This window comes from Mauremys reevesii, linkage group 2 (assembly GCF_016161935.1).
Source record: "Mauremys reevesii isolate NIE-2019 linkage group 2, ASM1616193v1, whole genome shotgun sequence".
Classification (NCBI taxonomy): Eukaryota; Metazoa; Chordata; order Testudines; family Geoemydidae; genus Mauremys; species Mauremys reevesii.
This window is the reverse complement of record NC_052624.1, coordinates 193,194,943-193,210,816: the sequence shown is the minus strand read 5'-3', so window position 1 is coordinate 193,210,816 and position 15,874 is coordinate 193,194,943. Positions and strand designations below refer to the sequence as shown.

Here is a 15,874-nt window from a genome sequence, read left to right as displayed (position 1 = left end):
GCATTGTTTACTTACAAGATTGGACCGCAGTGAGAAAAACATCCCAATGTCCTGCATAATATCTGTGAACCAAAAGAGGAAAAGCTTCCACCAGGTTGGAAGTAGTGCAGCTGTCAGCTTAATTTGAACAGTCAGACACAAGGTTTAGTAGAAGAGATCATTGCAGAGCTACACAGGGAGTCTTTGAAAGACCATTTTAATAGTGAGCCAGACTAGTGAGTGTTGTAGAAATGTGCTCTACCTGGCCCTGTTCTTTTGCAACCTGATACGAATCTTGTAGTGATTGCTGTGCATGTAGGAATATTACATTGTCAATGAACCTATTAATATTGTTTGTGAGTGGTATTATGAATAGTGCGACACAGTGCAGTAACAGATAATTGGTCGCTGTTAGACCTGCTCAGCAACAGCCAGCATATGCTAGGAACTAATTCAGAATAAAATTATATTTTTTGGAACAAAATTAATCTTTAACATGAACCAAGCAATTTAAAAAAAAATAAAACTTAATAAATTAAAGGAACAGAACTTATGAAGGGGAAAGAACAGTCATTTCCATTTCAGGTACATATACACCAACCGTGGTTTTTGCTTTAAAAGGTGCCGGGGGGAGGAGGCTGAATTCTAGGGTGGTCAGTGTGGGGCAATGTGGGACAGCTGCTGGAGGACAGTAATGGTTGACATAAGTAATGCAGTGTCTACACTCTCACTGCATTGACCTAAGTATATTGGCCATGACTATACGTCACTCATGAAGGTCATATTATTAAATCTGCATAGTGAGGCACTTACGCTGGCAGGAGCCAAATTTAAGTGAAGACACATCCACAGCTAGGCTGATGTAAGCTGTCTTGTGTCCACCTAATTGTGTAGTATAGACCAGGCCTTACTCTTACAGGAATAAATTGGGAACCAGGGAGGCAGGAGAGTATAGTAGTTGAAACAGATGTTTAGGGCTTGTGGACTTTAAAAAAAAAACAACAACTAGAAATGCTAATTACATTGAAATATTCATAGGGCTTCTGATTTTCTGTTTTTACCAATAAACACCAATATAGCACTCCCAATAAGTGAACAAGTTTAAAAGGAAGAGAAATGCCAATTTCTTTTTTTTTCTTATCCAATAAATGCCAGAAAAACACAGAAAGTGCTTAATCGTATTTAAGGGCTTGTCTACATGGAACACTAATGAAAACCATGAGGGTATGATTTTGGAAGCACACTAACGTGTTGCACATTAATTGGTCTATGTAGACCCTGCTAGTGTGTACCTGCTGTTTGAGACAGTACTACATTAAAGCACACTAGGGAAGTGTGATGGGGGAGGGATAGCTCAGTGGTTTGAGCATTGACCTGCTAAACCCAGCATTGTGAGTTTAAGCCTTAAGGGGGCCACTTAGGGATCTGGGGCAAAATCAGTACTTAGTCCTGCTAGCAAAGGCAGGGGGCTGGACTCAATGACCTTTCAGGGTCCCTTCCAGTTCTATGAGATAGGTATATCTCCATATATTATTATTATCAAAAGATTACTTATGACAGTATAGGTGAGTGTAATGAGTAATGTATATTCTATATATATACATTCCAGTATATATGAAGAGAAAGCCCTCAAAAGCCCAAATTAACCACAAAAATGAAATTAATAAACACCAAAAAACCAGAAGCCCTAATGTTCAGTATAGATGATCAAACCAAAGACTAGATGCCAACTAGTGTCCTGAGTTTCAGTTGATGATTCAAATTTCTTCACAATCTACTTAGGCTACAATGTACTTTTACTTAAATTATAAGGTGTTCAGGGTAGGAACTGTCTTTCTTTTTATTTGTATTGTGCCTAACACAGTGGGGCTGGGAACTTCAGGCACTACCACAATACAAATTAGTAATAATAACAATAATCTGTTTATATTCAATTTCTTATTCCAAACAAGGTAGCTCTTATACACACTGCTACTTTCAAATGTAAAACATTTTGTCTTGACTACACTAACTTTTACAACTAGTTGCATCTCCCTGCTATCACTTTGGTTTTCCCACTCAAGATTTTTGACCAAATGATTATTACCTTAGCACAGAGGATAGAGGTTAACAAGTTATGAAAATGTGTATTTAATTTAAGAGTTGGCAAGAGAAAAACAGGTATGAACAGATTTGTTTTACTTTTTAAAATGTTCCAGAAACAGATGAACTTTATTTTAATATTTGTTTCATCTACCTTGAAATGAGAACTGAAAGGGCTTTGATAAATGGTTTGGAAGCTTCACCAGTTTAACTGTAACAACCTCTGTCTTTTGATAAAATGTCATGTAATTTTCCACAGCAATTCTCCTCAGACAGTCACAGATAGCCCTGACATTTCTCACAGTTCTCTACTGAAGGGACTATTTTCTTCCTCAGTGACGGCACATTGCAGTCACAATGCTGTGATAAAAGACCCTGGACCAGATTTTCAACTGGTGTACATTTTTATAGCTCCATTGGTGTCGGTGGTGATATAAAGGCAATTTACACCAGCTGAGGATCTGCCCTCCCTATTTTTTTTTTGTGAAGTGACGTGAATAGGTCTCTACACTTTTAAGTTCACCTGAAAATGCAAAATTGTTCTTGTTAGAATAAACATTAACTGGAATACACTTAACCATTTTTTTTTATAAGCAAGACTTTCAACGGCCATAGCAGGCTCCTTATAGAAAGCTTCCTTTAAGAAGATTTCTAAGCTGTTTCAGTGCCCAACTGTATTTTAGTATCTGAACGGTATTGTTTTTCTTTAAAAGGAGCTCATTGAGCTGCAGCATGCACACCACAGGCTAAACAAGCAGTATCATGATAAAGTGGCGGAACTGATGCATGCAAACAAGAGAGTAGAACAACATGAGGATGAGGTTAAGAAGCTGAGAAGTCGGGTGGAAGACCTAAAAAGAGGGCTAAACCAGGCAGAGGATAAGGTATTTAAACTTTTAATTTGTTAAGAGAATCTGTCACTTACGGTTTATTCACATATTCAAGGGCAATACTGTAAATGCATTTATATATTGTAGAGCTTTGTGTTTATTTATGATCCTAGGACTGCAATCTTTGACATTAGACATAGAATTTGACCTCTTTAGTCCCTTTGTTCATTGTCCTGCCAATATAAGAGTCTTTCTGAAGATTTTATGTCTCTATAAATCTAATACCCCCCCCCCCCAATGTATCTTGCTACTGAATATGCCAACTAGGTGGTTGTTAGACAATTTGGACAAAATGTGTGTGTGTGTGTGTGTAATATATAAATATAAAAAGAGCTCATTTATTAACTAATTTTTCAACATTCCTATGAGTACAGATTATTTTAAATCACAACAGCATAAAATTCTGCTGCTTTTGCCAAACACCTTCTATTGGGTACAAAACCCAGTTTAATCCGTTTCATTATCAATTATCCTTAAACATCTTAGCCCTGGTCTACACTACAGGGTTAGATCAAATTTAGCTGCATTAGGTCAATTTTATAATGAATGCGTCTACACAAGCAACCCCATTCCGTCGACCTAAAGGGCTCTTAAAATCGACTTCTGTACTCTGCCCTGGCAAGGGGAATAGCGCTAAAATCGACCTTGCTGGGTCAAATTTGGGGTAGTGTGGATGCAAATTGACGTTATTGGCCTCCGAGAGCTATCCCAGAGTGCTCCAATGTGACCGCTCTGGACAGCACTTTCAACTCTAATGCACTAGCCAGGTACACAGGAAAAGCCCTGGGAGCTTTTGAATTTCATTTCCTGTTTGGTCAGTGTGGCGAGTTCAGCAGCATAGGTGACCATGAAGTCCTACCAGAATCACAAACGAGCTCCAGCATGGAGCGAATGGGAGACACTGGATCTCATTGGTGTATGGGGAGAAGAATCTATGCAGGCAGAACTCCGATCAAAAATAAGAAATGGTAATGTATATGCCAAAATCGCACAGGGCATGATGGACAAAGGCTACAACAGGGACACACAGCATTGCCGTGTGAAAGTCAAGGGGCTCAGGCACGCCTACCAAAAGACAAAGGAGGCAAACGGTCGCTCTGGGTCAGAGACCCATACATGCCGCTTCTATGATCTGCTGCATGGCATTCTAGGTGGGGAACCTACCACTACCCCACCACTGTCCATAGACACCTGCAAGGGGGAAGTCTCACGCAACATGGAGGAGGATTTTGTGGATGAGGAAGATGAGGAGGAAGAGAATGTGCAACAGGCAAACAGTGAATCCCTTCTCCCCGGCAGCCAGGACCTTTTCATCACCCTGGAGCCAATACCCTCCCAGTGCAGGATCCCCGACCCTGAAGGCGGAGAAGGCCCCTCTGGTGAGTGCACATTTGTAACTACAGTACAGGGTTTAAAAGCAATAGTGTTTAATGTTTGATTTGCTCTGAAGACTTGGGATGCAGCTACTGGAAAAGTCTGTTAATGTGTCTGGGGATGGAGTGGGAATCCTCCAGGGACATCTCCATGAAGCTCTCCTGGAGGTACTCTGAAAGCCTTTGCAGAAGGTTTCTGGGGAGGGCAGCCTTATTTTGTCCTCCACAGTAGGACACTTTCCCAGGCCAAGACAGTAGCAAGTAGTCTGGAATCATTGCAGCACAAAGCATAGCAGCGAATGGTCCTGGGTTTTGGTCGCATTCAAGCAACATTCGGTCTATATCTTTCTGTGTTAGCCGCAGGAGAGTGATATCATTCATGGTCACCTGGTTGAAATAGGGGAATTTTTGTAAGGCAACAGTAGAAGGACCCCATTCATGCCGGGCTGTTTGCAACTGGCTAAAAGGGATCATCCCTGAGAATAGCCACGCTTCAAGGGGAGGCGTGAAGGGCTCATCGCAAATAGCCACGGGGATGGGTGGGGGGAAGTGTATGCTGCACATCCACTGGAAAACTGCAGCCCCTCCTTTTAAATGGCAAAGCCAACTGGCATTGCTTGCTATGGGGAAGGAGGGTGCTGCAGTTTGAAAACATTCCCACATTTTATGAAGGCGTTAGAAGCCAAATCTGCATATCCTTTGGCTTAATTTGGCTGCCTGGAAGCTGAATTCTGTTGCCCAGCCATGTGTGATGTTTCACCATACCAGTGGACGCTCAATATAAAAGGCAAAATGTGACCTTATACCTAAAGCACATGTGCTATCTGCTGTGAATTGCTTGATTCACTGTGAAAGAGTCTCTCTTTTGTTCAAAGAAATGTATCATCTTAAATTTTACTCTCCCTTTTTATCCCCCCGCAGGTGCAAATGTTTCTATGCTCCCCCTATCATCTCCATCCCTGAGGTTATCACAGATTAGAAGGCGAAAAAAACGCACTCACAATGAGATGTTTTCCAATCTCATGCAGTCCTCCCACACTGATAGGGCACAGCTGATGAGCAGAGGCAGTATGCAATGCTGAGGCTAATAGGGGAGCAGACAGACATGCTCAGGCATCTGGTGGAGCTGCAGGAAAGCCAACAAGAGCACAGACCTCCACTGTACAACCACCTGTCCTCCTCCCCAAGTTCCATATCCTCCTTACCAGATGCCCAAGAACGTGGCGGGGGAGAAGGCTCCAGGCACCCAGCCACTGCAATCCAGAGGATGGCCTAAGCAACAGAAGGCTGTAATTCAAACAGTTTTGATTTGTAGTGTGGCTACAATAAGCAATATGGCCTTGTCCTTCCCTCCTCCGCCACCCCACCCTACCCCACCAGGGATAACTTATCAGTTATCTCTTTTTTTTAATTAATAAAGAAAGAATGCATGGTTTCAAAACAATAGTGACTTTATTTCCTTTGCCAGCTGTGATCGAAGAGGGGAGGGTGGTTGGCTTACAGGGAGCTAAAATCAACAAAGGTGGTGGGTTTGCATCAAGGAGAAACACACACAACTGTCACACTGTAGCCTGGCCAGTTATGAAACTGGTTTCCAAAGCCTCTCTGATGCACAAAGTGCCTACCTGTGCTCTTCTAATTGCCCTGGTGTCTGGCTGTTCAAAATTGGCAGCCAGGCGATTTGCTTCAACCTCCCACCCCACCATAAACATCTCCCCCTTACTCTCACAGATATTATGGAGCACACAGTAAGCAGTAATAACAATGGAAATATTGGTTGTGCTGAGATCTAACCTAGTCAGCAAACAGCGCCAGCGAGCTTTTAAATGTCCAAATGCACATTCTACCACCATTCTGCACTTGCTCAGCCTATAGTTGAACTGCTTCTTATTACTGTCCAGGCTGCCTGTGTATGGCTTCATGAGCCATGGGAGCAAGGGGTAGGCTGGGTCTCCGAAGATAACTACTGGCATTTCAACATCCCCAGCAGTAACTTTCTGGTCTGGGAAGTAAGTCCCTTCTTGCAGCTGCTCAAACAGCCCAGAGTTCCTAAAGATGTGAGTGTCATGCATCTTTCCCGGCCATCCCATGTTGATGTTGGTGAAACGTCCCTTGTGATCCACCAGTGCTTGCAGCACCATTGAGAAGTAGCCCTCATGGTTTATGTACTGGTTGGCAAGGTGGTCCAGTGCCAAGATAGGGATATGTGTTCCATCTATCGTCCCACCACAGTTAGGGAAACCCATTGCAGCAAAGCCATCCACTGTGACCTGCACATTTCCCAGAGTCACTACCCTTGATAGAAGAACATCAGTGATTGCATTAACTACTTGAATCACAGCAGTCCCCACAGTGGATTTTCCCACTCCAAATTGATTCCCAACTGACCGGTAGCAGTCAGGCATTGCAAGCTTCCACAGGGCTATCGCCACTTGCTTCTCAACAGTCAAGGCAGCTCTCATCTTGGTATTCCTGCACTTCAGGGCAAGGGAAAGCAACTCACAGAGTTCCAGGAAAGTGGCCTTACGCATGCAAAAGTTTCGCAGCAACTGGGAATCATCCCAGACCTGCAACACTATGCAGACCCACCAGTCTGTGCTTGTTTGCTGGGCCCAGAATCAGCATTCCATTGTATCAACCAGCCCCACTGCCACCATGATTTCCCAATTGCCACAGCCCATGCTTTCAGGAACGTCTGTGTCCATGTCCTGATCACAATCGTCCTCGTGCTGCCGTCTCTTAGCCAGGTTCTTCACATACTGAAGTATAATATGCAAGGTGTTAACAATGCTTGCAACAGCAGCGGTGAGCTGAGCAGGCTCCATGATTACCATGCTATGGCGTCTGCATGTGTAACCCAGGCAAAAAGATGCGGCATGATTGTCTGCAGTTGCTTTCAGGGAGGGAGGGAGGGGAGAGTGACGACATGTACCCAAAACCATACGCGAGAATATTTTTACCTCATCAGGCATTGGGAGCTTCACCCATAATTCCAATGGGCAGCAGAGACTGCGGGAACTGTGGGCTTCCCACAGTGCACTACTCTGTGAGTCGATGCTAGCCACGGTAGTGAGGACGCACTCTGCCGACTTAATGCACTTAGTGGGGACATACACAATCAACTGTATAAAATCGATTTCTAAAAATCGACTTCTATAAAATCAACCTAATTTTGTAGTGTAGACATACCCTTAGACTACTTTAGATTCAAGATCATTGCTGATGGTTAATTGTACACTGGTTGCAAAATATCCATTTCAGGGGCTGTTAATTGGACTTGTTTCCTCCTCTCCCCCACTCCCAAAAAAACTTCAACTAGCACCAAATGTGTTTTCCTCCTTGCCCTGATTACCTTTCAGTTTAAAAAAAAATCATTCTGAAAATAACTTGACTTCAAGATTTTTTTCCCACCAACCTGGAAAAGAGGATCCCTTATCTGAGAAAAGTGATGATTATAATTGGTTTACGCTACAGAGGTATCTTGCACTGCTGAAGTGACATAATTTCCCTGCTCATGTTGGGTACATTGATGCTGAAATAAAAGACCCGCAGCATTGCTGCAGCTGGCCTGGATCACTGACTTGGCCTCAAGGGGCTTGGGCTGCAGGCTATACAATTATAATATAGGTGTTTGGAAGCAGGTGGGATCCTGGACTCTAAGACTGCGAGTGGGGAGAGTCCAGAGCTTGGGCTCCACCTGAGCCTGAATGTTGACACTGCAATTTTTAGACCTGCAGCCTGAGCCCTGTGAGCTTGAGTTAGCTGACCCAAGCTCTGATGCTCCCTGTTGCATTTTTTTATCATAGTGTAGATGTGCCCATTCTCCCTGAGTGTTTTGTGATGGAGAAAAATGAATCTTCAGCCACCTTCTGAAGCTCATGAAGCAGGAAAGAAAGTCCTCCTTTTTCATCAATGTGATATAATGATACTGCCTGAAGGCCGGTTCCTAATATTTAGTAGTGGAATTTCCTATTTCTTCCATGTAGCAGCCTTTTTAGATAATCCTAGCCATATATATAGAGAGAGGACCTGTATTTTCAGAAGTGACTAGTGAATTTGGGTGAACCAATTTTTAGATGCTCAGCTTGAGACACCTAGAAAGAATTAATTTGATGGTAATTGAAAATGAGGAAATAATACCTTTGGCATAGCAAATGCCAGGTAAGTTATATATAAGATTCCCCAATACACAGCTTCGTGTGTGGTCAGGATGGTGACTGGCAAGATTTTGATGCAATATTTGATAATCCAATTTTTGCTGTTATTAGTCAGGATCGAAGTATAAGTACTATGTCCATTAACAAGTGTCTCAAGAATTAGACTCTTAGTTTATTACTTTGCTTTTGTTTGTTGCAGACACACAATACAGCAAGACACCTCTCATGCCCTTAAGTTAGAAGAGTTACTGTTGCATTAGTGGCTGCAGCCCACTGATCCAATTTCTGTTTGATTTCAGAGCCAATCACTGACATATTGGGAGAGGGGGAAGTGAGGAAAAACAAAGCTGGTAAAACAGAGTCCAAGAAAATATCTTTATAAATAAAATAAATTCTGTTGAGAACTGTATGTTTAGGAATTTGGCAGTGGCACATGAAAAGTTTCACTCATGATCTCAGTCGATACTAGGAACACAAACATCACTGCCATCTGACAGGTTAGCTGATTATTTGAAATTAATTGATATCAGCCCAGTTCCTGTTAGACAGGGTATAACAATCACACACTCCTAATGAAAACTAATTGGTGCTCCTGTTAGAAGTGACAACAGAGGGGTTAAGTAAGGAGAGAACAGTCATAAGAACAAAACTAACTAACTTTTTACTCTAAAAGTGGCCTCACAAAACATACAGGTTGGTGCGTGCCTTAGAGGAAACCTGCACTGCAGCCACCCATCTTAACCCTGTTCTTTGAAGAAATGGGAAATTTCTATTTCCTTGGTGTCAGTCCCTCACCCAGCTCACCATTGTAACTCATAGAGCCTTCTCTGGCAGTTGTACTTTATAATTGGGAGCTACAGTTAGGTTTTTTTAGGGTATTCAGCAGAACAAAGAAAATAATCCTTGCCAGCAGTAGGCTGGAACTAACTATATTGCCAAGCAAGTCATACCAAGAAGTATGTTAAGGAACCGCTCATACTGTGTAGGATATAGGAGCTCCCCTAATGTCTAGAGAGCTGCTCTTAGTGCAATACTGTTAGTGTGGTAATCATTAATGTAATATTTTTATTATTAATAATATCTTCTTGTTTAAGAGGAAAAGAATTATATGTGCTGTATTTTTAGAGAAATTATCAGATTTCCAGTTACTTATGTTTTCTCTCCTAATGCAGCAGCTTAACTATGATTTAGCAAAAGCACGAAGATTTTCTTTAGTTAAGTGCTGTCTGAGGAAGATTATATTAGCATTTAGGTTTCTTTTTTTATTCCGAACACTCAGATTTAGATTAATATACTGCTGCATTCAGTACTCAAAATAATGGGTTTGTGACACAATAGGTAAAATATCTTTAACCAACTTCAAAAACAGTTTGTTGTTTTCTGTGCTCTATTGGCAGGACATTATCAATGGATTCAAGGTGAAATGTTCATCATGATTATTTCTATCCTTCAGCCCACATGAAAATGGAAAGTTCTCATTCTCTCTGACTCTGCTGTTTTTTTTTTAAATATATTTTATGATCTACATTATTTTTTGCTCATGCACTTAATTCATTTATAGCTGAAGTGTATTGTAACAGATTTTGAAAGGATATCTGAAAACATACTAGACATTGCCTTTAATACTCCAAAAATCTAATTTATATATATTAATGCAGCAACCTGAGCTGCTGCCAGATTTACTCATTATTTTATGTAGTACTTAGGACGAGTTGTTAAACCAATATGGGTCTTCAGAAAAGAAAAGAAAAAAGATAAAGTCTTTACAGAGCTGATTATAAACTCTTTACTGGTTTGCCTAAAATAAGAGGTATTTTATTTCTTCAATTTTGTTGGAATTCTTCAGTAAAACAAATAAACCCCTGTGTGGTGGTAGGCACACATCATTTAACTTCACTATGTGAAATTCTGAGTACAAGATCTAGAACAATGGGTACTGGTCCATGACCGGGGTTCCTGGGTGTTGCTGCAATGCAAATAAATAATATTACTTTGTTTCTCTCAAAGCAATCACTGGGAATACTGATGGTCGTGACATTCTGCTACTTTCTCAGTTCTGCAGTTTTTTGTTAACAATTAAAATATGATGAGTAAATCTGGCAGCAGTTCTAACCAGTTCTAGTATACATAATCTACTAGGTTTGTTTGGGATAAAAGGAATTTTTATCAATAAAGTGTTATTTCTTGCATATTCTTCAATAAATGTACAATATTCCCTTAAACATGGTGGGGGGAGGGGAGTTGTCAGAGAGGTAGAAAGAGATTACTATAATTGGTGGAATGAGCTCATATAAATATTTGTTCCTCCTTAAAAATATATTTAATGGAATATTGTATGTGCATTGCACAATACTTAAGAAATAACACCTTATATTGATAAATAATTCCGTTATCTCAAACAAACCTAGTAGATTATGTATACTAGAACTGGTTGGAAAATGGAGTGTTCTCTATGGAAAATGCTGATTTTTTGGCAACCCCCACCACCCCATAGACATATTTTGATTAGGAATAATATTTCCCTGCCTCTCAGGAGTGTTGTGAGGCTAATTTCATTAATATATGTGACATGCTGAAATACTCTGGGGATGGGACTATAAAAAAAATCTAGTTTTCAGGTTTGAACCAACTTTTCATTTTGAAATTTAAGCTAATAACAGCAAAATCAAAACACATTTCAAAACTATCAAAATGGAATATTTCAGTTGACCTACAAAAACTTTTTAAAACTTTTTCAGTCTGATTTTTTCCCCAACTTTTCATCCCAATTTGAGATGGGAATTTTTCTTTGAAATCTGGAAAATTTTCACAGGATGGTATAACTACTTCCCAACTAGCTCTGATAATAGCCATGCAAATGAAAATGTTTGTTTATACTTGTTTCATTGGCATACAATTAAATTAATATATTGATGATTACAATGTATTTCTTTCATTAATAGTTTCTGAAACTTAATCTGTGCAGCTGGCATTGTTTTGAAAGGTCATTTTTATTTCCAAGATGGCTGTACTATATTGTTTTCCTTGGAAATAAAATGACTAATTCAATCATACCCAATTCAAGAGTTACAAAATGCTTCAAATACTTATCTGTAACAATACCAGTTCACTAGCTCCTTGTCATTACTGTAGTTTTTAAAATATTGTGATATTACCTTTTTTGTAGAAAAAACTTTTGATAATAGGGAAGTGTACACCATAGTTTCAAATAATGAACATTAGTCTAGGTTGGAATTTTCAAAAGAACTTCCTTCAGCACTTATACAAATCCCATTTGTAAACATGCATACTTGAAGGCAAAGTGACATTGCAAAGTGAAGAAACTCTATATACAACTGTAATTTAGATGATATTTTCAGTTCTTGTTACAATGTTTGTGCTCTTTCCTCTTTACGAATATACAATATCATAGTTTAGTCATCAGGCATGAACTACTTAGGGTTGCTTTGCAGTCCTGTAGCCTGGTATCTTTCCTCTGAACGTAATGATGAGTGAATCTCAAAAGGGTTGGTTCCGATAAGCATCTCAAAATTGGTTTTCCATATCTGACTCCAGGGATTTCCTCTTCTTCCTACATTTATTGCCAGACATTGCATATCCAGTAGGCCTTGCTTAGTTGCTTTTCACTAGTGAAAAGATCCTTTCAAGGCATGCATGGAGACAAGAGTCCCTTCCATAGGTAACTAGCCTTATGGAGAGATTCAGAAATCTCTTCTTGCCCCACTTCTTTTTATATCTGGTGATGTTTTGCATTTTTGCTGTGAGTTGAAGTACTGAGTGAGAAACCCCAGTTCCTGCTGTGAACCCTCACTTCCCATGAGATTTTGTTTCTAGGAAGCCCCATACATGTGATACAACTCAAGGGAAAGCTGCCAAGACAGTAGCATTAACTGACATGAAACATGTCCAGAAGAGGTATTGTAACAAATTTAATTCTATGAATTATGAACACTAGTGGGGAAAAAAGCCTTAAATCATTTAATCAAAGTCAAGCTAAGAAGTGTATGCTACATGCTGGAAATTTACTTGAATTTTATTATGAGAACTAGACTTCTGATGATTTTTTTTTTAACACCCAAGATAGTTTTGTTTTTAAGTTTGTAGTGATATGAAAAGATACTGGGAAACTCTGAAAGGACTATTCTGAACAGGATAATAGTTTCTCTTGGCTTGAGTTTCCATGGTTAGTTGTTTCCCAAAACCCCAAGGAGCCTGGAGAGGGGTAGACTTGGCTTCACTTTGTTCTTATTAGTTTGGTTTTGTTCACTCGCTGCTATTTCCTTTTTCTTTACAGTACAGAAAAAGTTAGACAACAGCAATGCTTAATAATGGTCTTGTTCTGAGTCTTACAAGACATCTTCAGTCTGATGACAGGATTGATAAGCATGATATTAGATAAACCTACCCCCCTTATGATTTAGCAGAGATCAACAAATCAAAATGACAGTAGGACGAAGTGGTGAGATGTGAAGAATTTAACATACACGAAAAATAAGAAGACATTATACTTGGAGTGAATATTTAATTGGCATTTTAGACTGGAAACATATAGATCTAATGTTTGTTAATTCAATCATCTTAGCTCTGGTGAAGGCCAAAACACTGTTATGCTAATGTGGTGATATGTGACCAGCAAGGAATAAAATTAAAAAATACTTAATACCACTGCAGTAGCATCAGTCATTAGTGATTTCTGTTGGAATTGCATGGTGTGCAACGCAGCAGACACAGTAGAGTGCATTCAGACTATTATAGTGCCTACAGTAGAAGCTCTGGGGGCCTACTGTGCTAACGGGATAACAATACTTTTGTTAAGCACATTTGCAACTCACACTTCCTTTAAACAGTGGCATCGATCCCACATTTTGTTTGCTGATGTAACAGCTACGGAAAACATACAAAAAAACCCAGCAAAATCCACTAGGGAAAGAATACCTGGAAAAGCTGAGCATGAGATAGGGGAAGGATATGATGTTTGCCCATGTTAAACAAAACAAAAGAAAACAAAGTCTTACCACTTCAGTGAGAAGCTTCTAGAACCTCTGTGTTTTGGAGCAAGGGCTTGAAATCAGGGGGGTTGCTCTTATGCCAAGGAAGTGCATTTGCTTTTCGTAGGAAAAAAATGCACAGATTTGGTCAAGTTATATGCATCTGAAAAATCTCAGTTCACACATGCCCTGGTAATTTCTCAGGTAAATTCTCTGAAGATGCTGTTTATATTGAGCATGCGCCTATCTTGGATTGCAGGGCTTGAGCAGGACTTTCTCTGCAATTGCTGCTGCTGGCTTCTGGGGGTCACTGTGTTGCGGGGCACAGGAATTAAGAGGAGGGAGACTCTCTTCTGTATGCTCTCAGTGCTCCCCATGCTGGTCTGCAGGCAGCATGAAGATGGAATCTGCCTGATTTGATTACAAAGGCTGCAAGAACAGGAAGGTGGGTGAATGGGGAAGACAGAGGAAGTAGATGGGAGGCAGACTGGAACTAGCTGAGCAAGGATATGGGGGCAGAGAGCCTGTGGGCAAAAGGGGAAGGGAAGGAAAGAAAACACTGGTAATGGAAAAGAAGACTTGGATTAAATGAGGAATGTGGCAGGGGGGAGAACCACAGGGACTGGTTGAGAAAAGTGCCTGCAGGGAAACTGAGGTGAGAAGCTCAAGAAGTCAAACTGGAACTGGTAACTGAAGTGAAGGAAAGAATGGGAGTTAGATGGGGAGCCTGGAGGGTTGGAGACTGGAACTGGCTAGGTGAGCAGACTGTGATAAGGAGCCAAAGGAGGTTGGGGTGGGCAGGACAAGATCAGGCTGGATGGGATGGGACAGAAGGCTCTGGAGCCATTAGAACACACTGTCTTCCAGAACCTGTAATTGAATCCAAGATTCCTGAGTCTCTATATTTCTGTCAGCAACTCTGTGAAACCCACTGGCAAAATTTGTCGCTTTCCCTTTTAGTGCTTCGTCCACATAGAGAATGCTAATCTCTGCTGGCTATCAGTTATGCAGTTAGCTCAAGTGGCAGAGGTCTTTACTGAGGATCTAAATCTTTCAACCCTGCTGATAACTCATGTGGATGTCAATATGTTTCCACATGAGAAATGATTGATTTTTTGGGTTTTTTAAAAATACTTTAGAAATTACACACACACACCACTTATGTTAAAAGAATTTTTAGTTTGCAAAGTCAAGCACTCAAAAGTTAGGGAATGCCAGTGCAACCTTAATTTGGGTGCCTTTTGATATGCATTATGATACATGCTTTAATTACATGCTCAAATGTTGTTTTCCAAAGGAAAAACTCAAGGGATTTTTATTTTTCTATTTCTACACCCCCCCCCTCCCGCCCCATGTCTGCCTCAATCTGGCCTATATTGTAATAACCTTAGTAACTGGGAATACTTCCTAATTATTTATTTATATATTCAGTTATATAATTGTATCCCAGGTTTAAAAGGGGAAATTTTGCTTTCCTAAGTTAATATTCTCATCAGACCTGAGACCTAATTACACTGCTAATTCCACAGAAGCATTGGACCCATGCAAATGGGCTTGAATGTTGCCTATGGGTTAGCAATGAGATCAGGCTATGAGAAACTGGAGTTTGTCAGAATGCAAACATTTTTAGGCCTTCAAATCCTTGAGGAGTGCTTCTCGCACAAAAATTCAATAAACCTTTTTAACCAAACGTGGAAGAGTTTACACAGCTCTCTCAGTTCTGTTTATTTCATTAAGCCATGCTGACCCTAGTAACAAAGCTGTTGTCTCAGTACCAGAGACTTCAGCTAACTAGATTACCTGTTTCTGTGAAAAGATGTATTTTCAAATGTCATGTTGAAGGGTTGAGTTGTTGTGTGACTTTCTTAAATCACAACTGAGCTCAAAGTCTTCACTTGGACAAAACTCTAGTCCAGAGTGTTTTAGATTCATGCACTCTTCAGAGCTTTCTATGCTCTTTCTTTCACAATTCAGTATTGGTTATCTAGGCACAGAAGGTTTTGGAGGAGCAGATAATGCATTTACAGTCGAACCCATTTATCTCGACCTCGGTTAACTTGCCAATCCTATTAAGTCGACGTTTTAGAAGTGGAACCGCCAAACTCCCTCTTTGTCTTATCGGTTTCTCATCAGTTATGTCGATTCTTTAATCTCGCCGAACCCTAATATCTCGAGCACAGAAGAGCGCCGAATTTGTCACTAACCGAGGTCGAGATAAATGGGTTTGACTGTAACTCCGGCGGCGGCCCTGCCCGGCTCCTGCCGCATCCCTCCCCGGCCACGCGACTCCTGCCCTAGCCCTGGCTCCCCAGCCGCGCGGTTCCCCAGCCGCCCGGCTCCCCGCGTCCCCGACCCACCGTGTCCCCAGCCCAGCGCGCACCAGCCTCCCCAGCGGGCGCGCAGTC

General features: G+C 40.8%; 1 protein-coding gene across 8 annotated transcripts in view; it reads left to right on the top strand.

Moving 5' to 3' along the window:
• The window catches only part of CCDC102B (coiled-coil domain containing 102B), a 413,274-nt gene that overhangs the window by 273,580 nt on the left and 123,820 nt on the right, over positions 1 to 15,874 (top strand). For all 8 annotated transcript variants that reach the window (XM_039523358.1, XM_039523359.1, XM_039523361.1 and 5 more), the window contains one exon: positions 2,775 to 2,945. In XM_039523358.1, coding sequence (XP_039379292.1) covers positions 2,775 to 2,945 — 171 coding nt within the window. The remainder of the gene's footprint in view (positions 1 to 2,774; positions 2,946 to 15,874) is intronic.